At 37.2% G+C, this 23556-nt stretch overlaps 1 protein-coding gene and 1 pseudogene across 2 annotated transcripts; one reads left to right on the forward strand and one right to left on the reverse strand.

Moving 5' to 3' along the window:
* Window positions 1-699: 699 nt before the first annotated feature.
* Window positions 700-22893, reverse strand: TRIM58 (tripartite motif containing 58). 2 transcript variants are annotated; one of them, XM_074225242.1, is made up of 6 exons: window positions 22422-22892; window positions 12383-12478; window positions 11143-11373; window positions 7462-7484; window positions 7222-7322; window positions 700-2703 (listed from the first exon to the last, which is right to left on the reverse strand). In XM_074225242.1, the coding sequence occupies exons 1-6, from the start codon at window positions 22863-22865 to the stop codon at window positions 2174-2176; spliced, it is 1425 nt and encodes a 474-aa protein (XP_074081343.1). In that variant the 5' UTR covers window positions 22866-22892; the 3' UTR covers window positions 700-2173. The 2 variants fall into 2 exon arrangements, with proteins under 2 accessions (XP_074081343.1, XP_074081344.1); XM_074225243.1 differs by lacking the exon at window positions 12383-12478 and having other exon boundaries at window positions 22422-22893.
* On the forward strand, window positions 13668-17692 carry LOC141514421 (upstream-binding protein 1 pseudogene; annotated as a pseudogene).
* Window positions 22894-23556: the final 663 nt, after the last annotated feature.

A 23556-nucleotide genomic window follows, 5' to 3' on the forward strand; every position in this document is an offset into this window, starting at 1 on the left:
ATGGCCAAAACATCTCAAGAAGTCATATTTGTGAATGCATTCTAGTCTATCAAATATGTACAAAAACAATTTTTAATTATAAACTTCTTTGGCAACCTACAAATAACTACAGAGATCAGCATTTGAAACTTTGACAAGGATTCTGGTAGTAGATCCTAGAGATAAGGAAAGTGGAGTCAGGAGGATTGATTCCAATTAGACAAGAGGAAGAATGATCCAGACTACACAGAATGAGAAATTGGGAAGCATCCTTTGTTCTCAGGAAATTCATTAACTTTTCAGTTGGTCAATGTTATGGGATTTTTTTTGAGTGCCCACAGCAAAAATAAAAATATAACACTCATAACATCCCTTTGTTATCCCTTTGTCCAATTACTATAACTCTCATTTTACAAATAAAAAACCTGAGGCTTAAATAGGCTAAACAAATTTCCCCTAAGAACAAAACTTTTAAGTAGTGACTTGGAACTTAAAAATCAATGCACTTTGTGATATACCTTCTATGTGTCAAGTTATAATAATGTATTAAATAACTTGGGAAGATGGAAGATTAAATTTTATCTATACTCAAATAATTTAGAATGTTAAAAGAAATGTGTAAAATAGAAGAGTGTAGAACAAATTAAAATAATAAAGAAACAAATACAATAATTAAAATAATATTAACCAATAAAATATAATTAATAGAGTTTAAGGTAGAGGAATAATAAAAAATAATAACCTTTATTTGGATAGCAACTTCTTGTTTTCAAGGCCTTTCCAAAAAAAAAAACCTAAAAAAAATTCAGCTGTACTTTTATAGCTGAAAGTTTCAAAATTACAAATTGAAAGAATTTTCTAAAAAGAGATAACGTTTTATAACAGCTTACAGATAAAAATGATGATAGAAATTTCTTAACCTTCGGCTTCTAGAATATTGGATTTTAAACTCTCTGCTCCCTCCTAGTGGTGACTGATAAATTATGTGTAATTATGTGTAAATTTGGCTATTTGCAGTATATTTTCTTTGACTAGAAGCTCTGAATTCTAGCTATTACTTTCCTAAGTTTTAAACTTGGGTTTATTTTTGAGAGATAAGTGGATTCCTTGTATTTCCATTTTGCTTTCTGTTTCTAAGAATTTCCTGGCTGTTTCCAACTTTCAGGTTTAATGTTAGGGATAGTTTCTACACAGATCTGGAGAAAAGATCTGGTCTAATTCTTTTGCTGTTTTCTTAGATTATTGAGTATTATCTTATTGATGAACCTCAGGGATAGTTCAGTCCAAGGACCTAAACAATCTTTCAGTGCTTTTAAAGTGATTAGTTTTAGGGGGAAGTATGATTACTGTCCCTCTAGTCTGAACTTCAAAAATTCTTTTACTTGCTGTTGGGTAAATTCAATGGTAGATTGATACTTGACTCACCTACTATCCACCAGTTGAGAACCTCTACTTTATCTGAATGACAAAACTACTATCTTCTCTTTGGTCTATAAATTCCTGCCCTAGTCATTCTTCTATGAACTCCTGCTGTGTTCCTGGGATTGGAGTCATACCACTGATGTTTGTTTCTAATCAGTTTTGTGTCTATGGCTGCTTCCTATTCTGGAACATCACAGTTGGGGGCAGGACTTCTTTTCTGTAACGAAGAACTGATTAGTAAGCAACTTTCCTCCCCAATTGTATATGTCAGAACAAATGTTGCCTGGAAAATCTGAGAAAAAAATCTTACTGTATTACTTTTCCAGACAATATCAGTATGGGAAAAACACAGAGAAGTCTGTGATCACTAGGGATGGGATCTGACCAAGAGCAAGTGTTAGTAGCATTCCAGGACCCAGAACAGACTCTTCACTAAAGAGGTACAAATCACATAGCTAAGGTGCTTTTATTTATAAAGGAGAAACAAAGTGCTCTCCCAATCCAGAGATTTCAAATTTATTCTTCTTTCCTAATGGGAAGAATCTAGGAAATCAACCTTTTTCATTTGAAACTAGCTTAGGTGAGCTTTGTCATGATGTAGGGGGAGAGACCCCCTAACTTCACAAAGTCCTCCCTTAGCAATGGAACCCAACTTTCTTCTTTCATTTGTCATGTAGAAAATATCTTGAGAGAGTAAAATTTTTCTCTGTGATGATTTAAGTGGAATTTTGGAGGCAGAACAAATACAAAAGGACTCCTGGGGGAAAAGAACCTAATTCTTCCTTTCTATCACTGGAGTTAAGGTCAAAGGAGCTGAGTCACAAATGAAGAAATAAGGCCGGATGATCCCTGATAACACTTGAGTGAATGTGTAGATATGACTCTCTTCTGTGATGTTGTAAAAGGACACTTCACCAGCTTCACAGTCTAACAGAACTCCAATTCCTTCTGGCCGTTTCTCTTGGAGGATTGGAACTGATGGGGATGCAAGAACCATGTAATCCTTCCCTTCCAGCAACCACAGTGCCCAGATTCCATTTTCAGGGGATGGTGTGGCTTCCCCTTTTCGTGGGGCAGAATTCAGGCAAACTCCTAAACCCCACTCTGTCTTATCTTGCATAGTCACTACCCAGTAATGTTTTCCTGAGGTGAAACTCTCCATGCCAAGGACACAAGGCCATGTGTCAAATCGCTCTGCGTTGTTGGGAAGTTCCTGCCATATATTTCCATCCCATATGCTCTGTTGATCCTCAGTGAGGTGAAGGCTAGGGTGAGCTGTGGCAGGATCCAACCTCACATTAACTGTGGGGAGAAATAAAGAAGTGATAGAATGGGACACCTCCCAGAATTAACTGGACCAAATTACACGATGTAGGGGCAAGGTTCAGTGCCCTTATTTCTACCTTTCTCATCATACAAATGCAAAAAGTAAAATGTACTTCGCAGGTCACTTGGCACATTGGGTTCCTAATTGTAACCCTTGCTCCCTCTGCCAAGTCCTGATGTCACCATGAATATCTCTGTTTTTCCCCTAATCTTTCACTCCCCCTTTAATGATGCTTGTGATCAATAATTATGTTTCTGTGGAAATATTTAATTCCCTTATAAGCTGATATTTCTAATAAAAAATGTAAAGTAAGACTTCATTAATCCAGTTAATTTATAATTTATCATTTAACAACTTCTCTGAAAGCTAGATGATCTTCAAAGTACTCTTTGAGAAAGAAATCTACTATTATTATTTGGACAGTGATAAAGTCAATTCACCATAAATTTTATTGAACGTCTGCTACTATATGTAGCATTTCAGTAGCACATATTCATTTGCATAAAAAATAATGAAAATCCTTATTGGAATTATTATCTTTCAGAGTTGATGTTTATCACTTTTTGGCAAAACTTTGTCAGAATACCTTGCAACTATATGACTGCATTTAGCTGATGCCAGAAAAATTAGTTGAAAAGCAAAAGAATCTATTGATCAACTAGTTTTTGTATCTATATAACATTCAAAAAAGTACAGCTAACTGTCCTTCCACTTATTGATCTAAATTGTATAGTTTTTAAATTAGATTTTGTTTTCAATCAACAAAAAATCTGCCTTTTCTCTCACCTCTCCCCTAGGTTGAGAATGAGAAAAAAAACAAAAATCCAGGTACAAACATATATTGTTAAGCAAACAAACTTCTACATTAACCATGTTCAAAAGGAAATATGTATGCATGAGAGTATATGCAAGTATGTATTGATGTGTAGGTTAAGTATATATGTCAAAGTACATCTGTGTTTGTATGTAGTTATCTATGTATGTATAGGCATATATATGAATATATTATGTGGGTATGTATATATTAATATGTATACATGCATATCTCATATTCTTCAGTTTAAATTCTTTGCCTATCAGAAAGTGGGTAACATGTTTCATAATTAAAGATATGGAATTGTGGTTGGTCACTCCTCTGATCAGAGTTCCTAAGTCTTTCAAATTTGTTTTTACAATATTATTATTATTATTATTATTATTATTATCACTATTGTATAACTTATTCTCATGGTTCCTTTTCACTTCACTCTGCATCAATTCATCAATCTCCTCAGGTTTCTCTGAATACCCCTTCATTGCTTCAAAATATTCTATCATATTTGTATACTATAGTCTCTACTTCATGTGTACTACCTCAGATTGCTACTTCTTGACACTCTCAAAGGAGCTATAAATAATTTTGTACATTCTTCTTTAGAGTTTATTTTACTTGAGACTCATCCCTTGGGGCAGCTAAGTGGTGCAGCACTGATCCTGGAGTCAGGAGGACCTGAGTTCAAATCCAGCCTCATATACTTAATACTTACTTAGCTGTATGAACTTGAGCAAGTCATTTAATCCCATTGCCTTGAGAAAAGCCAAAAAAAAGAGAGAGAGAGGCTCATCCTTTCTTTAATCTATGGTACTTCACATTCTCCTTTCCCCTCTCTTCCTGTTGTGCTATTGAATTAAATATATTTCTGTATCTAATTGTTTGTGAATATATATATATATATATATATATATATATATATATATATATATGTATATATATATATATATATATTCTTCCTTCCTTTGACCATTTTAGATGTGAGGTTCAAGCATTTGCTACTCTTCCCTTTCTCCTCCTTCTCCCCTTCTTCCTAGACCCTGAATATGTATGATAATTTTTAGGGCTTCCTTTTCTTTCTCTCTCTCCCCATGGTATTCCCTCTTCCTTTTCCTTTCCATTCTTCTTTTAAGATTATCAAGATATAACAGAGTAATTCCTAGGTCTTCTTTTTAATTGGTCTCCCTCTATGATCCCTAATGATGATAGGGCTCAAAAGGGTCATACATCTACTAATATTAGAATTAGCAATTTAACCTGTTTAGTCCCTTATGATTATTTATTCACCTTTACCTTTTTTTGTTTTTTAACTCTTATGTTTGAATGTCTGAATTTCTGATCACTTTATCAGGAATGCTTGGACATGTTTTATTCATTAAAAGCTCACATCCACCACCCCTTCCATTCACTCTCCCCCATATAAATATATTTAGTTTTGCTTGGTAAACTGTTCTTGATTATATCCTAATATCTTTTGGCTTCTGGAATATTTTATTGCAAACCCTCTGCTCCCTCCTAGTGGTGGCTGCCAAGTTATATGTAATACTAATTGTGACTCCTCGGTGATTGAATTCTTTCCTTCTAGTTATTTGTAGTATTTTTCTTTGATATAGAAGTATAGGATTTGGGAGTATAATGCCCCAGAGTTTCATTCTTAGGGATTTCTTAGAGAGGATGACAGATTCTATTTCCACTGATTCTAAGAAATTTGGGTAGTTTTAATGTGGTATTTAAGCTTTTTTTTCCTTGATTATGGCTTTCAGGTAGCCCAATGACATTTTTTTCTCTTTAATCTTTTTCTTAAGGTCAGTTCTTTTTATTATGATATGCCTTACTTTTTTTCCTTACATAGTCTTTTGCCCATGTAAAATATTTAACAACATAAAATATTTCTTGTTGTCTCATGGAGAGTCATTAACTTCTATCTGGTCCACTCTAAGGTTCAGGAAGGAGTTTGAAGTTTGGATAAGGTTTGACCTCTTGTGCCAAGTCTATAATTCCTTTTTTAATTTTTTCTTCCATAATTTTCATTTCAGTCAGGGCAGCTAGAAAGCAGAAGGAAGAACTGAGTTCAAATCCAGTAGTTTGGGGCTAGTTTTTCTGATGTTTTCTTAGATTATTGAGTATTATATTATTCTAGGATATCAAGAACAGCTTGGGCTAAGGACTCATATACAGTTTCAGTGCTTACAAACTGATCTATTGATGCCTCCCTGGTCTGAGCTTTGTGAGTTCCTTACCTGGGTTTGGGTCTGAGTAACAGTGAACTTTAGCTGGATTCAATCACTTTTTTCTGACCTAATTATTACTCTGCAGACTTCATATTAGGATAGAAACTGGAGGTGAGATACTGTTCTGCTTCATGGGTCAGAGTCACACCATTTTTTATTTCTTCTGAACTGCATAATACAGGGTTCTTTTATGCCATCTCCAGGGCCTAGCCCCTCCTTAATCTGCCTGGGATCTGTCACATCAAAGCTGCCTAGTGGTTCTCACTTTCTATGCTAGGTCATGGTGCCCTTGTATGGATCTGGGACCTCCTCTTGCTCTGGCATACAGCTTTTCCCTGTATATTCTATTTATTTATTTATTTTATTATTTATAGTACACTATGCTCCTGACCAGATGACTCCCTAGTGGGTTTTTTTTACCCCATTATCTCTTTATGCTGAACTGTATTGGACTCATACAGGGTTGTATAGCTCATCTCTAAAGTCTGACTTGAATTTATGAAGATGGCATGAGAGTTGTCTTCAAGTATTTGAAGAAGCTTCTTGTGAAAGAGGGACTAAACTTGTTATACGTGGTTACAGAGAACTGCACCAGGAACAATTGTTGGAATTACAAAGAGGCAAACCTAGTCTTGGTAGGAGAAAGTTATTGATAATTAGAGCTGTTTCAAAGAATCGTGAGGTGCTTAGAGAAGTAGTGAGTTCTTCTTCATTGGTGGTCTAAAAGAAGAGGCTAGATGTTTACTGGGTGAATTATGTTCTGGATTCTTTTCGTGTAGGTATTCCATGAGATGGCTGCTAAAGTTCCTTTCAATTACCAAAATTTTCAATCCTTTGAAATAATACTAATAAGTCAAGAAATTGAAATATCTTGGTTATTGTCCCAATTCTGCCATTAAGTGACATTGGTCAAGATTTCTCTTCCAAGATTTCTTTTGTCTCTAAATCACTGAAAATCCATTATTATATATATTTGTAAATTAATTGATTGGCTAGTTCAAATAATAATAGTCAATGATTTATAGAATTTAGAGTGATCATCTGGTCCATGTATTTTCCAAAACAGATAACAAAGGTCTAGAATGTTGAAAGGAATTGCCTACAGTTATATAGTTATTTAGCAACACAACTAGAACTCCACAGAACCAGAGTCTCCTGACTCAAGATCAATATTCTTTCCACTATAAATATTGAATTGACTCATTTATTTTTCTTTTCCATGATCTGTTATTATGAAGTCCTGTGGTTCCATTTGTATATACTTAAAATCATTAGAACAGTCTTTCTTTGATTATATCCTACAGTACAAACATGTCTCTAATGCTAAATAATCTTTCCCAATTTTACCACATAAGACTTGACTGTACAAAATACCAAATAGATCATGGGAATCTTGGATGACTTCAAAATCCAGGGCCTTCCACGCTCACAAAGCACAAGCTACAATATACCTTGGAACCTCTTGAGCATCATCATCATCCCAGGGACACGACACATTGTCTTCAGATCTATGGAAATGAGTTCTGGTTCCTGGAATTTTACATTTTCACTCCTATAAAGAAATAGTTTTTCATGACTCTTCTGACTGTTCATAGATCAATGCAATCTTCTCTCCCACCTTCTTCCTATCTCCCTCCAGATTGAATTATTTATCATCTAACCTTCATGAACTCTGAACAATGAGGACTTACCTTCTCAAGACGTCTTTAACTTGCTGGAGGGGAAAGGAAAACAAAGAATGGTGAGAGGAAAACCTATCAATTGTGTTGCAACAAGAGAGGTAAGAGGTAAAAAGATTTCAAAACTTAATGAAAGATGAGCTCCTGATGCAAAGAAACAAAAGGAGGGTTCCATGAATATTTATACACCAGAGATATTCCAATTTCCTATTCCCCCTGTTCATTCATGATTTGTGAACCACTACATTACACTAGAATAGTACTAACCTTCCTCTGGGAAAATGTTCAAGCAGCTTCCTATGGTTCTAAATCAGAGTACACAATATCTGGGCAAGAGAGGGAGAGAATGGTACTTGTAAAGTAGCCATTAGAACAATCGGTGACTTCCTAAAGGTCATAACTGTAAGATGCAATTTAAAAAGGGAACATCAGAAATCTAGAACAGATCAAACTGTTAATAAATGTACATAGATCTAACAATATCAGTCATCTGCTTAAGAATTTCAATGGTTTGTACTGTTTATAGAATAAAATACCTAATTCTCTAACTTGACATTTAAGGTCTTTCATAATCTGATTTTAATGCAACCTTCTAGCCTTATTTGGCATTACTCCTTTACATGTACTCTATAGTTTGGATAAACTAGAATAGTCTTACTTCTCTATTCTGGTCTCCTTTAGCTCTGTGGATTCACTTAGGAATATGCCCAGGAATGGGAATGAACTCTCAGCACATTTCTACTCATTGAAGTTTTTTCCTTTCTTCCAGGGTCAGCTCAGTAGTCACCTCCATCAACAACACTACTATCATCTGGTATTTAGCAAGCATCTGATTGTTATTATCTCCATTTGACAGTTGAGAAAGGTGAAAATGACTGTAGTTGGATCTATAATTTAGAAATAATAATTTTGAAGTGGTAGACAATGGATTGACTAAGGGAGACCAATTAGGAGGCCATTGCAATAGTCTAAGAAAATGGTGATATGGGTGAGAATAAATATGGTGACTGTGTGAATAAAAATAAGGGGAAAGATGCAAGAGATTTTATAAGTTGAACATATGGGACATGACAATCTATTGAATGTGGTAGGTGAGAAAGATTGAGGAGTTGAAATTAATTTTGTGGTCAACTTTCAGATGAGAGATAGATTCTATAGATTTGATGGTCATCTGCACAAAAATAATAGTTGAACCTATGAGTTCATCTAATGAGAGAGAGTATAAAGAAAGCAGAGAACTCTAAACAGGCTCCTTAGGGATGCTAATACATAAACTTGGACTGATGATCAAAAAAAGAGATTGAGAAGATTGCAGAGGTCAGATATTAGTAGTAATAGTGTTGCTATGAGAACTGAAAGAAGAGAGTTTATGAAAAGGAAGTGATTACTAGTGTCATAGACTACAAAAAGATCAAGAAGAAAAAAGACTGAGAAAAGGCCATTGGATTTAGAAATTAAGAAATTATTTCCACAATAAACAGTGAATGTTAAAAATTAAAAAAGAAAGTGTTTATCCCCAAAGAAGAGATTTGAAAAGGGTTCCATTTACTCCTTTTCAGAGGATAGAGGTCCACAGTTGTAGCATATTTCATATATTTTCCATTTTTTATATAGTTTGGTTTGGCAGATTTTTTCTTTTTTTAAAAAAATTGTTTTATGGGATGATTCTTTGGGAAAGAAAGGAAGGGGGTGCTAAATAGGGAATGAAAACAAAAGATATCATAAAAACTTATTTTGGGAAAATAAATAAGAAAATCTTGAAGGGAGTTATTTCAGTTGAACGGTGAAGTCAGAAACCAGATTTCAAGGAGTTATAATATAGATGAGATATGAAGAAGGGGAGTCAAGGATTTTAGAGTGTTCTTCTAGGAGATTGGGTAGGAAAGGTAGGAGAGATATTTGGTGATAGTGGGAAAAGTTGGCAAAGTCACATGAAAGTTTTTTTTAAGTATTGGATGAGATCAGAAAATTAATAAGCAGCTGAAAGAGTAGCATTGGATAAAGAGAAACTAAGAAGTAGGTACAAGGTATAATTGAGGTTCGTTGTCTCTGGAAATTAGAGGCAGGGATAGGATCAAAAGAGCAAATGCAAGTTGGCATTGAAAAAACAAATGGGATATAAAATAGAGAGAATGTGAATTAGAGAGAAGAGTGAGCTCACAAAGTATCAACTCAAGTTTCTTGATAAAGTGTGAAATGAAATTCCAAGGTATTAAACATATATGATCGGTAATTTTGAAATAAAGAGGATTTTCACATCTTAGGGGAAAATAATGAATTCTCTTATTTTTTGAACTTCTGAAACTTAAGGTACTAGTGGGACAACAAGGTAAAGAAATCTTTTGAACAGTTAGAGTTGAAATCTGACAATAAAGATTTGAGAAGCATCTACACAGAGGTAATTATTGTAGAGAATGAATAACTTTTTAGAGAAAGAATGAATACATCTTGGGAAAGATTGAAGAGCTGAAGTTAATTTTGTAGTAAACTTTCAGATGAGAGATTCTATAGTTTTGATGGTCATCTGCACAAAAATAATAGTTGAACCTACAAGTTCATCTAGTGAGAGAGAGGAAACACAAATCTTAAGGGTATTTGAGAAAGATCTAGGAAGTAACAAGTCAGACAGAGATGCTGGGGGAGGTAGGAGTGGGAAAGGAGAAAAATGGGTAAAAAGGTGGTTCAGGGAAAACCAGGACTGAAAAGAGTCCTCACATGAGAAAATGATGACAAAAGATTCCTACAAGACCAGTTCTTTAGTCCAGGGCAGATCAAATATGGAAGAGATTAGTGAGATCATAAGTGGCACACTTAATGAGTTATTGAAGACTATGTCATTGATTTTAAGTGGTTGTATTTTCATGTTGACATCCTCATCACCACTTATTGATGGGCTAAGAAGTGAGATTTGGGAATATTTATAGAGGGACTGAAAATAGTCTCTGATCCATGTTCCTTTCTCCTTTGTTTTCTTCACTAGAAAGAAGCCCTCTGCTGAAAATTTAATTTCTCCATATCTTTTTTTTACTTACTCAGTGCCCCAAGAGACTAAAGACTATGCCCCTCTATTTTACATCCTCACCATACAACACCTAATGCAGATATTCTAGTCCAATGTGGGGGGAGAAAAGTAGACTTAAGCTGTAAAATAAGAAAATCAGAAGTCAAAAAAAAACTTCCTCTGATCAAAGAAAGCTAACAACAGAATTGATGATGAAATGCTGTGGTAGAATGCATTTATCTGATATAAAACAGAGATTATTGATATATGGGTGTGATGTTTTAGTAGACAATGTAGTATATGTATAGTAGGAATGTCACTGAATGAGTAGTCAGAGCACGTGGTTTCTAGTCCTGGCTCAGACCTTAACTGGCTGAGTGACCATAGACAAGTTCCTTTTCCTTCTTCAGTTTCTTCAGTTTCTTCAGCTAGAAAATGATAGGATTATTGAATGAAAATCCCTTCCAGACTTAGAATTTTCTTATGTATTTCACCCATTTACTGAAGGGTGCTTTTGTGAAGTATGCATATAAAGAACTAGAACCTTTTCATGAGTTTAGAGGAATAAAATATGACTCTGACACATTATGGAGAATAGATGTTATGATATATCTCTGTTCCTTTGTAACCCTAGGAGTTCATATTCATGTTTTTCTCTCCTCTTCCTCCCTCTAACTCTCTCTAGAATTCACCTCCTGTAGGTCCCAAGCTGTGCACTGACTGCATTCCTCCAACTCCACAGTCAAATTCCTCAGAGTTCGACTCTGCTGAGCCAGTTTGGTCTTGCTCTCCTTCAGTTTTTGTATGGTTACTCTCTCCTCCTCTTCTAGTCTCCGCAGCTGCTGCTGTTCTTCCTGAGTCAGAAATCCATGCAGTTTCTGAAATTCCACCATGAATCTCTGTCTCCATAACTCCACTTTTTCCTGTAATAACAAAAATGGCAAATGTAAGAATTTTTGTGTGTTAAAGGATATGGAAAAGAGTGAATACCCTCAGAGCAGAACCACTGAGATGGATCAAAAGATGAACTGAGAGAAGAGGATAAAAGAGCTAATCTTTGTCAACTTGAGTAAGAAAAGATTATGTAATGCTATCATAAAAGAACCTTCATGTTTTGACACAAAATGTCTCCTCTAATGAGGAAAAAGGAAGAATATAAACAATAGTATGAAGACAAGAAGAATTTTCTGAGAGTCTCATTTGTGTAGTAGGTGACAAGAAGAGATTGAGAATGGATATATCTTTGAGAAACCTGAATATTAATCCTATGGGATTTCAATATTTCAGGGATGAATTAGCCTGGAGTGAAAGAATGACAAATATGACTTTTCATCATTCCATCTTCTCATGTTTTTACTTTCAACATGACAAATTTTCTTTTTACAAGGATAAAAAAAGGAATTTAATAGCATTCATGCATCAAATGATGACTTCTATTGAAGAGAATGCTGAATTGGGTATTTAGTGCCTTTGTAAACTTAAGCAAGTCACTTAAACTCTCTGGACCTCATATTAATAAGACTACAGATTTAGAACTGGAAGGGTTTTCAGAGGTCATCTAGTCTAAATTCCCTATTTTTATTGATAAAGAAACTGAGGCCCAGGAAAGGTAAATAACTTGATCAAAGTCATGAAGAAAATGGCAGAGACAGGATTAGGACCAGTTCCCATGACTCCAAAATTTTAGCTCTTTCTGCTTTATGAGGAATGAATTTCATTAAATTCAATAGTTCAGCATTAAGTACCCATTATGTGCTAAGCATTGTCCTAGGCAATAGGAAACAAGACAAAAATGGAGTAATTCTCTGTCTTCTAAAATATCCCTCCATAGGTATTAGTCTGGGTCATACTATTAAGATAGGTTAATGAAATTCTTTCTCACATCCTCCACAAGATTCTCTGAACTGGATTCAAATGTAGAATTCCACTTACCTTCCAAATAACTATTTTTTTTCCCACATTGGTCTCCTGGCTCAACACTTCTTCCATTTCCTTCTTCACATGTTCTAAAGCCAATTGGACTTTTACCTGTATTAGAAAAATCAGCTGATATTTCCCTTGGCAATGCCCAAGGGTCAGATTGAAACCTTGTGGTCAAAAAGTGGTTCCTAAGCACAGCCCATAGTCCCCTGGGGAGTCAGAGAAGGTTTGAAAGAGATCAATAAATTGAAATAAAAAACTATAAAAATGCAAACACATCTTTTGTAAAGGAAAGTCAATTCATCAAGAAACAAGTTACATGCCTACTATGTGCCAGACATTAAGCTTGCTACTGGGGATGCAAGGAAAGTCAAAAGATGGTCATAATATGAGACAATTTGCAAATAGCAATGTACAAATAAGCTCTATGCTGGGTAAATAGGAGATAATCAACAGAAGAAAAGTCTCTAGAATTAGAATTGAGAAAAGCTTCCTACAGAAAAATGGAAATTCCCTTGATGGAAACCAGGGAATTCAGAAGTTGGAAATAAATAAAGGAGTTGAAGATGATGAATAATGGAAGGGGATAGAAGGGAAACTGCTTAGGTGGGAGATGGAGAATTTTGTATGAGGAATAGAAAAAAAACCACTCGTGGGAAAGTAAGTTGTAAAAAGGTTGAAAAGTTAAGGAAAATCAGGCTATGAATGATTTTGAATGTCAAACAAAGGATTTTATAATTGATCCTAGAGGTTCTGGGGAAGCATTTTAGGAAAATCGGTTTGCCAGCTGACTACGGGCTGGAATGAAGAGAGAACTGAGGCATGCGGCCCAAGCACAGTTTATTGCGATAACGCCCGAAGTGATGCGGGCTGGCACCACATTGCTTCACCCTCTCTTCATGACTCTCTCTGCCTCGGTTGCCCGCATCTTCTAACAAGGTCATTGGATCATCTGTAAGCTGAGGTTCATAATTCGCTCAGAGGGATGCTGTGCGAAAGTGTTTTGATAAACTATATAAATTGCTACATAAATGTGATTTATCACTGTTTCCTATCAGCCTTTTTTTAGACTAAGCAAGAAAATGTAAAGTGGCTCCCATCCATCAAGCCTCTAGACAGGGAAGGTAGACATGGCACACTTCCTCCGATGCGGTAAATATTCCCACCAGGAACGGAGAGTCTTTGTGGGAGAGAGGTGAAGCCTACGCGCCGGACACACACAGAAAGCCGGACAAGCTACAAGAGAGCTGAATGTGTGTTGAAAGCACAGCGGGTGGAGAGGGCAGGCGGAAGCGGAAGCGGCGCGGCGGCGTCAGAGGGTGACACTGCGGTGACGGCGGCGGCGGCGGGTGACAGCTGCGGCGACTGCGGCGGGTGACAGCTGCGGCGACCGCCGGAGCCGGCGCCGGGATCAGGCCCTGAGGTGGGTGCGGCGGGGCGGGGCTGGTGCCAGACGGGCGGCAAGAGCGGGCGCGGCCGGCGGACTTGGGGCTTGTGTGCCGCAGCGCTTGGGCAGGGCGCTCCCCTGCCCGCCCCTCCCCCTCGCCGCCGCGCCGCCGCCGCCGCCGCAGCCATGGCCTGGGTACTGAAGATGGATGAGGCGGTGGAGGCGGGCCTGGTGCACGATTTCGATGCCAGCCTCTCAGGCATCGGGCAAGAGCTGGGCGCGGGTGCCTACAGCATGAGTGATGTCTTGGCCCTGCCTATCTTCAAGGAGGAAGACTCTGGCCTTCCGTTGGACGCGGACCCCAAACAGCCGCCCTTTCAGTATATCCTGTGTGCCGCCACGTCCCCCGCAGTCAAACTGCACGACGAAAGCCTCACTTACCTGAACCAAGGTCAGTCCTATGAAATCCGGATGCTGGACAACAGGAAAGTGGGAGACATGCCCGAGATCAGTGGAAAGCTGGTCAAGAGCATCATCAGAGTCGTGTTCCACGACAGACGACTCCAATACACCGAGCACCAGCAGCTGGAAGGCTGGAAGTGGAATCGCCCGGGGGACCGGCTGCTCGATCTCGATATTCCCATGTCTGTTGGGGTCATCGACATAAGAACAAATCCGGGCCAGTTAAATGCGGTTGAGTTTCTCTGGGATCCTGCAAAGCGCACATCTCTATTTATTCAGGTCCACTGCATCAGCACGGAGTTCACACCGAGAAAGCACGGTGGTGAGAAGGGGGTTCCTTTCAGAGTCCAAGTTGACACTTTTAAACAGAATGAAAACGGTGACTACACGGATCACCTGCATTCGGCCAGCTGCCAAATCAAGGTTTTTAAACCTAAAGGAGCGGACAGAAAACAGAAAACAGACCGAGAAAAGATGGAAAAGCGGACAGCCCATGAGAAAGACAAATACCAGCCTTCCTATGACACGACCATCCTCAGCGAGTGTTCCCCGTGGCCTGTCACCATCACGAGTGGACCCTACGTCAATGACAGCCCTGTGCCGGCTCCCACCTTCACTCCTGCGCAGCACAGCACCTACAACGTCCCTAAGAGCAATTCTTCCTCCCCAAACCATCAAGGAGATGGAACTTCCCAAGGCTCCAGTGAACAACTTCATCCATCTGCCACCATCCAGGAAGTCCAGCAGTGGCTGCTCAGGCACAGGTTCACCACCTACGGGCGGCTCTTCGCCAACTTCTCAGGTGCGGATTTACTGAAGTTGACCAGAGATGACCTCGTGCAAATTTGTGGCCCGGCTGATGGCATTCGACTCTACAATGCACTGAAATCAAGAATGATTAGACCTCGTCTCACCATCTACGTCTGCCAGGAGCAGCCCAGGAACACACAGCTGGAAAGGCAGCCAGATGCAGGCCGTGGAGATCCCAGTGGTGCAGTATATGTTTATCATGCGATCTACCTGGAAGAGATGGCAGCCTCAGAAGTCACACAGAAACTGGCTTCAGCGTTTAACCTTCCCTTGCACCAGATTAACCAGGTTTACAGACAGGGTCCCACCGGGATTCATGTCCTCCTTAGTGACCAAGTTGTCCAAAATTTTCAAGATGAGAGCTGTTTCTTATTTGCCACCGTAAAAGCAGAAAATGGAGAAGGATTCCATATCATTTTGAAATGAAGGCCTTGCATCTGTATGAATTGAAGCCTCACTTCACCCCCTGTGTATAGCAATTGGACCCAAAAGAGGTTGGGATTGGACTTCACCACTTAGAACTGTTTCATATTCAAAAATCAAGGTGACCTTTTATGATGCACTGCTAGAGAGGTGGACTTAATTCTTGTCACTGACCTTACCACAAGTCCTGAGCCATGGAAAGGCATAGAGATGGACATGGAGCACGGTAGGGCTTCTGGTCCTCAGTCAGGCCTAGCAACCATCTCACACTCCATCACACTGTGTCTGGTTTGGAAATCAATTAGCTCCTCTTGTGCCAGTAACTGTTCCCACTTGTACCCCCTGGTGACTTGGGGAGGCCAGAGGGCAGGGAGTAAGAAACCTAGAAATCTGTGCAAGGATGAATAAGGTGCATCATAGTTCAAGTCCTCCTCCAATCCAGCGGGATTCCTCCCTGAGTGTGTGTGAGGCTGAGTGAAGATGTGACTTGTGACTTTCTTTGTGTCCCAGAGTGTCATAATAGTCATCAGATCTTGGTGAATAGAGAACCATTGGAGATGCTCCCCTTTATATCATCCTCATTTCCTTTCTGGGGAAAAGCTCTTCTCATGTCAACTTTTTTTCCTATTTGTCTTTTTATTCTCTTTAAAAAAAAAATGTTGAATTCTTGGCTTGGACACCAGAGAGAAGTAACACAGCAGAAAGCAGAAATATTTTCCTGGTAGTAACTGCTTGGGACTTGGTGTCAGAGGGCCTTGATAGGCCACATCCAGTGTCTGCCCCCTCTTCTCCCAGACTGGATGGTCTTTGATCTTTGGTCTCCTGAGTGATATGATGGGGGGAGGAGGAGGGGCTGGACCGGACCTTCATCATCAACTTCAATTCAGGAAGACAATGTACTGTCTCCCCCTTTGCCATTTTCATGACATCTTTTGTCCAAACTAGTCACAAAAGTAAAATCTGGGATCATTTTTGAGCTCTTTGGTGTGATACCTAGTGTAGTATTATATGCTGAAGAATACACATGGTGGCTTTTGTCCTGTTGTAGATTAGACTTGGTGCATGCATTTATGCTTGTTTGTACCTTTGTGTGCATTTCTGTGTTTCAAGTAAAGAAGTGTAGATGTGTATCTTCTTTCCTTACTGAGATGGAATCTGTAATGCTTATGTGGGGATAATAAGGAGAACTGATCCCCACCAAAGACAGAATTTCGTTTTTTCCCATTTGAAACTTCCCATGATGCCCTTTGAAACCCAGAGAGTAGCCTTTTCATGATCAAATATTTCATTCCCTGGTAATCAGGTGGGGTGGGGGAAGTCTGTGGATCCAGTTCAGGATCTGAGGGCTTATTCCCTTATTGGGGTCCTTTGTGGAGGGGGGGGTCACCATTTGAATCTCAGCATGATGGGAACAACCACTACCTTGGATCCTCCAGTGTTTGAAAAGAATGGTGATATTGCCCACCTGAATCTATCAAACCTCAGATTTCACAGAGGAAAATGATTTATCAGTTTACCCCCATACACCTGGAATTAAATTATCACACCAGAAAATTACTGTTTTAAAGAATGGGCTGTACACATTTTAGTTTAGCAATAATAAATGTTTCCTTAACATTTGAAAAAAAAATTAGAGAAAAGAGAGAGGGGATATCTTCTCCTGATAAGGAGAGAGGAGTGAGGAGTTATTTTTAGTTCTTACTTCCCTATCATTTCCTTCATATATTTTGTGATCAAGCCCTTTTAATTACACCTGCAAAATCTCTCACATTTGACCCATTCTCTTTCTTTGCTGACTCATATTAATCCACCTCAACATTTATAATAATCTCTTAACAGGTCTTTCCAACTCCATACTCTCTCTTTTCCAGTCTGAAATTAGTGATGGTTGCAGAATTATTTTTCCTATATATTGAAATATATATGGTCATGCTGGCTCAACAGTGGTTCAAATAAGTGGCTATTACTTCCCAAATAAAGTTCGAACTTTGAGGAAAATTGACTTGTTTCTTATTCTTGACTACTCAATATAGTTAACATGAACATCTCTAAGAGAAAGCATACTCAAAGCAAGAATACTAGATCCCTAAGAAGAACTGTCAGGACTTTAGCAATTATGATTCCTTTCCCCTCCTCTTCTAAGCAAAATATTAAAAGTGATATCTATTCCACAAGATACTTAGTCAAAGTTCTTTTATTCAAGTGAGCAGTTCTAAATATAAGAAATGTTTGGTGATTTCAGTGACAAAGGTTAAAATGACTTGCTTACACTAACAAACATCAGAAATAGAACTTGAACCCAGGTCTTGTTTCCAGGCTCAGTCTTTTATTTTCCCCAATTTCAACAAATTGTCTCTCAGGAAGAGACAGGTCTCTTATAAACAGGGGTTTTATAAGTGAAATAAGGGATAGGTTTTTATCAATGTCAGCTATACCTTGCTTATCTGGAAGACAGAATTTCGGTGGCCTCAACCATTTGGAATATATCCAAGAACCAGGATACAAATGACAAAGTTCTCTGTGGGAGTAAAATAGCTTCAGGAAAAACAATAAAATTTCAAAAACTTTACTTAGAAGTCTTTTGAGTCTTCACTAGAAAATCATTGATTTTATTTTATGCATAATTCAAATCTTCTAGGGCAAAAAAAATTAATTATGGAAGATGAAGGATGACAAGATTACTTATAGTCGAGGACATTGAGATCAGAAAGAAGTGAAAGTTAACTACAAGTAAAATAAAACAGAAAAAAAATGTTAAAAACAGAGAAAAGTCTAGGACTATTTATAGTAGATGCAGATCTAAAGATCCTGAGGACATGACTATATAATATCAAAGTGAAAAAATTGTACACATTGATAGTCCTGAGTCACTAAGAAAATATTGTTTAAAAATTATATCAGAAGGGAGGGGGCAAAATTTTGAAATGTAACACATTTTAGAAAGTTTTTTATCAAAATTGTTACAAAATCATTCTATCAACAAACATTATATACTATATTCAATATGTCTAAAATATAATTCATTATCTTGTGAATGACTATTCAAATTATTGCATTGGGTGCTAGAGGTTTGACCCAAAAGTGAGGAACAATTAGAGGTAAAGAGGAAAATAGAAGGATAACTGCACAAAGAGAAGTTGAAAATTGTATATAAAGGCTAAGTAGGCCAGTCTGACTGAATTATAAAGTATGAGGAAAAATTATGGTTTATAGAGTAGTATAGAAGATAGTCTGGATCCAAATGAAGAAGATCTTTAAATGGCAAACAAACAAGATCTGTATTTTTTCTTAAGGGAAAAGGTTGTTTTCTTTAATAGAGCTGAAGCTTTTAAATATAGAGAAATGATATAATCAAACATGTATCTGAGAAATATCAATTTGGGGGCAGCAGTAGATAGAGCACAGGCCCTGAAGTCAGGAAGACTCGAGTTTAAATCTGACCTTGGACACTTAATATTCACTTAGCTGTGTGACCTTGAGCAAATCACTTAACCCCAAAGCCTTGCAAAAAAACAAAAACAAAATGTATCAGTTTGATTCCTTTGAGAAAGATGGATTTAAGAGGTAAGAGATCAGAAGTATTCTACTGCAATAATTTAGTCAAGGGGTATATATTTTGCAGGCAAAGGTGAAGAATTCTATAAAGTCAAGTAAAACAAGACCCAGAGTTGTCTGTGACTTAGATCATGAGTTCCTTTTGCAAAATTCAGTCAAATTGAAGAAAGTAGAGAAAACTGTCAGGTTATATAGACATGACTTATGAATATGAAGTAGGAATGATGAATAAAGAACTATGGACAGAGGTTCATAATATTACACAAGAGGCAGCAACAAAAAACATTTCAAAGAAAAAGAAAGGTAAAATGGCTATTTGATAAGACTTTACAAATAGCTGAGGAAAGGAAAAGGAAAGGGGAAAGAGAAAGAGAAAGATTGCCAATTGAATGTAGAATTCCAGAGAATATCAAAGAGAGATAAGGAGGGTTTCTTAAGTCAGCAATGTAAAAAAATAGGAGAAAACAATAGGATGAAAAAATAAGAGATCTCTTCAAGATAACTGAAGATATTAAGGGAATGTTTTATGCAAAATGGGCATGATAAAAGACAAAAATGGTAAGATTTAACAGTAGAAGAGATTAAGAAGTGGCAATAATATACAAAACTATACAAGAAAGATTTTAATATCACCAATAACCTCAATGGCATACAGATGCAGCATGCAAAATCAAAGGATAGAAGTAAAGTTGCCAGGAGAAATATCAACAATCTCAGATCTGTAGATGATACCACTCTAAAAGCAGAAAATGAAGAATTAACACACCTCTTGATGAAGGTAAAAAAGGAGAGTGACTTGAAGCTTCACATAAAAAAACCCCATCAAACTAAGAACATGACAACTGGTGCTATCACTTCCAGGAAAACAGAAGGAGAAGAAATGGATGTCATGTCAGGTTTTATATTCTTGGCCTAAAAGATTACTACAGATGGCTTTAAAAGATATTTCCTTCTTAGAAGGAAAGCTATTGCAAATTTAGATAGCATAATAAAAAGCAGAGCCATTACCTTGCCAACAAAGGTCCATATAGTCAAATTTATGGTTGCATCACTCTGGGAACTGAACTATAAGGAAAGTTAGATATGACAAATTGACATTTTCAATTTTCATTGCTGGAGAAGATTTTTGAGAGTCCCTAGGACATCAAGGAGATCAAATCAGCCAATGCTTAAAGATATTAATTCAGACTATTTTTTGAAAGGTCAAATACTAAAGTTTCATCTTAAATACTTTGGGGCACATAATAAGATGGGATTCATTTGAAATGACCCTCGTTTGGGGAAAAAATGAAGGCAAAGGGAGAAGGGGATGACAATGGATGAGATGGATAAATAGTATCATGGACGCAATGAACATGAGGTTGGATGTCAGACTTTGTGAAGGATAGAAGGCTCTGGAATGCTATAGTTATGGGGTCACTAAGAATCATACATGACTGAAGGACCAAATAATAACAACAAAGGCAAGAGATGATAGAGTACTGAATTAGGGTGATTGTGGTTTTAGTAAGACAAGAGAAAAGTTGTGAATGATGCTGAGAAGATAGAATTGACAACACTTGACAACTGACTGTATATATGGGGAGGAGGAGAAGGAGTGATGAGAAAATGAAGAATCAAGGATAACTTCTAGATTGCAAATATGTGAAAAATGGTAGTGCCTTCAATGAAAAAAGTTATAAGGAGAAGTAGGTAGGAGAAAACATATTGAGTTTCAGATACATATGGATCATCTTGAGATAGATAAGGTCAAAAAATATAAAGCAATATGTATATATATATGTATACATACATACACACGTGTGTGTGTGTCCCATGGAAACTGATGAGATCACTCAGTGAGAAGAGGTAGAACAGAGTGTTAGGGTACATTCATTTATAAAGAGTGGGGCATGGATGATATGCCTTCAGAACATTGAGAAGGAAAGTTTCACCAGATAGGAAGAAAATCCTGACAAAATAATATTACAAAAACCCAAGCAGGTAAGAGTATTTGGAAGGAGGGGATTGATCAAAAGTATAGAATGCAGCAGAGTCATCAAGAAGGATGAGAACTCAAAAAATGTTATTGTATTAGGCAATGAGAAAATCATTAGTCATCTTGGAGTAAGTATAAAGTATAGACAGTATTTTTAACCCCTGGAAGTTTGTATATAAAAGAGAGTGAGATGATAGTTTGAGAGGCTGATAATGTCAAGCAAAAGGTTTTTTAATTTCTTCTTTAAAAATATGAAGGAATTTGAGCAGATATGTAGGCAGGAAGGAGCAAGCCAGTGAGTAACTAAAGGTTGAAAATTAGGGCAAGAGAGAGATGAATGAAGGGGCAAGTTTCTGAAGATAGAAGGGGATGGGATCAAAAGCAAGAGGAAAAGAGAAAGAAGAAAAAAAGAATGAGCACAAGTAAGAGAGAAGTGAAAAGTGGATTTCATTCAGAAATTAAATGTATAACCATAGTATTTATTCAGTAGATATGTTTGCAAAATCAAAAATTAAACCAAGGGCTTCCTCTGGAGAGGCGGAATGGGAGCATTCAGATATCTAAATTTGAAGCATTTAACTTTTTCAAGCCTGTTTCATTGTCTATAAATTATGATTAATAATTGTTATCTCTTTTGATAGTCTTGATGTAAGGAAAGCAGTTTGTAATCTTTGTATTATTATCAAGAGGTCACTTAGTGACTTCTCTACTTCCCTTTGTTTTAGAATGTGACTATGAGAAAAAAATTAACTGCCCTCATCAAAGTAATGCTGGGGTTACATGGAAACTTATACCTTCAAGAAATCTATTGATTTAAACTTTATGGTTAATACCACTTAAAAATGCTGAACTTTGTTCCTAGGAAATCCCTGCCTAATTCATAGCACACACACACTTTGACTATTTTGGAATTTTCTTTGAGTCTAGAACATGTCTTCTGATGCCTTATCTTGCTTTCTTTACTTATGCTTCCCCTTCTACCTGTATTATCTTCCTTCACATCCCCGTTAAATTCTTACCCTATCCTAGGTTTAAAGTCAAATTAAATACTACCCAATTCAATAAGCATTTCCTTTTCCCCCCCAAGAGTAACAATCTTCACCTTTGTATCTCATATAGCATTTTGTTTTCTACCTTTCTAATATTTTTGCAATATTGTATATAACAAAGTATATAACAAACATGTACATCTTATATTGTATACTGTAAACTCCATGAGGAAAAGAGATATATCTAATTATTTAAAAAACTCCCCTTTGGCACATACAACTATGCTTTGTACTCACTATGGGCTCAAAAAAAGTTTATTATAAAAATTTATTATAAAAAAGTTTATGTTTATTTTATATTTATATATATTATATTATGTTATATTTATTATATTAATTTGATAATTAACCCTGATCATGTCTGAGATAGAGGGATATATTTCTTACCTTATACCTTCTGGTAGCTTCCTCTAGAGGAATGGTCTTGTGGGTTCTGTGCTCTGGGGAGGTTTCACACATCCAGCACAATGGGATTTGGTCGTCTTCACAGAAGTGGTATAGCTCCTCTTTATGAATCTCACATAACCAGGATTTCTTTGTACAGGAACTTAAGCCCAACTGCTTAATGCTTTCCACCATGCTGGCCAGTTGTCTATTGGGACGAAAACTATTCTGTTGAAACTGATTCCGGCATTGGGGGCAGGAATAGACACTCCCTTGAGAACTGTCTGATTTCTCACAGAATTCAGTGATACACTGGAGGCAGAAACTATGGCCACAGTCCACACTAACTGGATCCTGTAAGAAATCCAAGCAGACTGGACATTTTGCTTCTTCCTTCAGTCTCTCTACAGGAAAACTGGTAGCCATGGCTGCTGTTTTCCCCAACATCAACACACCCACTGCCTGGTTCTTCTGATAGCAGCTGCTATTTCTAACCAACCTAACCATACTGGTCCCTCCCTTATTTTGAATAATGGAGGGGTGTGACCTAACGAGCATAAGGACAAGAATATCTGGAAATTTGAGAGAAATGTTTCCTTCATGTGCTTCTTTCCCTACCTCCTAGAAAAAAAAATGTCAAATTAAGTCATAGCACCGAGAAATCAATTTTGTTTATTTTTTAAATCCCCCTCCCCCCATCTCCCATTTATCTACTCTGGTCATGAAAACTTTTAATATTCATAATCAGTACTTTGTATTTGACTGGAAAGGTTCAGTAAAGCTTGTCTAAACCTAGAGGATATTATTCTATTCTTGGTGGATATAAATAACTGTCTACAGTCTCTTCTGTACTGCCTTGTACAACTTAAATATCATGAAAAATCAGTATACTACAATGGACAAAATCAAGTACCAGACTGACACAAACTTGTTATTACTTTTATTGTTAGAGCATTACTCAAGCTTCTTAAACTTGGACAGAATAATTACAGTTCCTTTAATCTTTCTCTAGTCTGAGGTCTTGACATTATCTAACTCACTAAGAGTAGACCAAAGGGAGAAGAAAGTCAATAATTAGAAGTAAAACAAACAAGTAATGTTGGACTGGAGGAACTATCACATTCTCCCTCTTCCACCA

This window comes from Macrotis lagotis, chromosome 2 (genome assembly GCF_037893015.1).
Source record: "Macrotis lagotis isolate mMagLag1 chromosome 2, bilby.v1.9.chrom.fasta, whole genome shotgun sequence".
Taxonomy (NCBI): domain Eukaryota; kingdom Metazoa; phylum Chordata; class Mammalia; order Peramelemorphia; family Peramelidae; genus Macrotis; species Macrotis lagotis.

Excerpts from the sequence above, each read along its gene's own strand:
- TRIM58 (XM_074225242.1), bottom strand. The coding sequence starts at position 22,865 with ATGTTGGGGAAAACAGCAGCCATGGCTACCAGTTTTCCTGTAGAGAGA. Across the intron at positions 7,485-11,142 it reads CAGCTTGGGACCTACAGGAG|CAAGTTAAAGACGTCTTGAG; the intron begins GTGAATTCTAGA and ends TTTCCCCTCCAG. Across the intron at positions 7,323-7,461 it reads GTTAAAGACGTCTTGAGAAG|GAGTGAAAATGTAAAATTCC; the intron begins GTAAGTCCTCAT and ends ATTTCTTTATAG.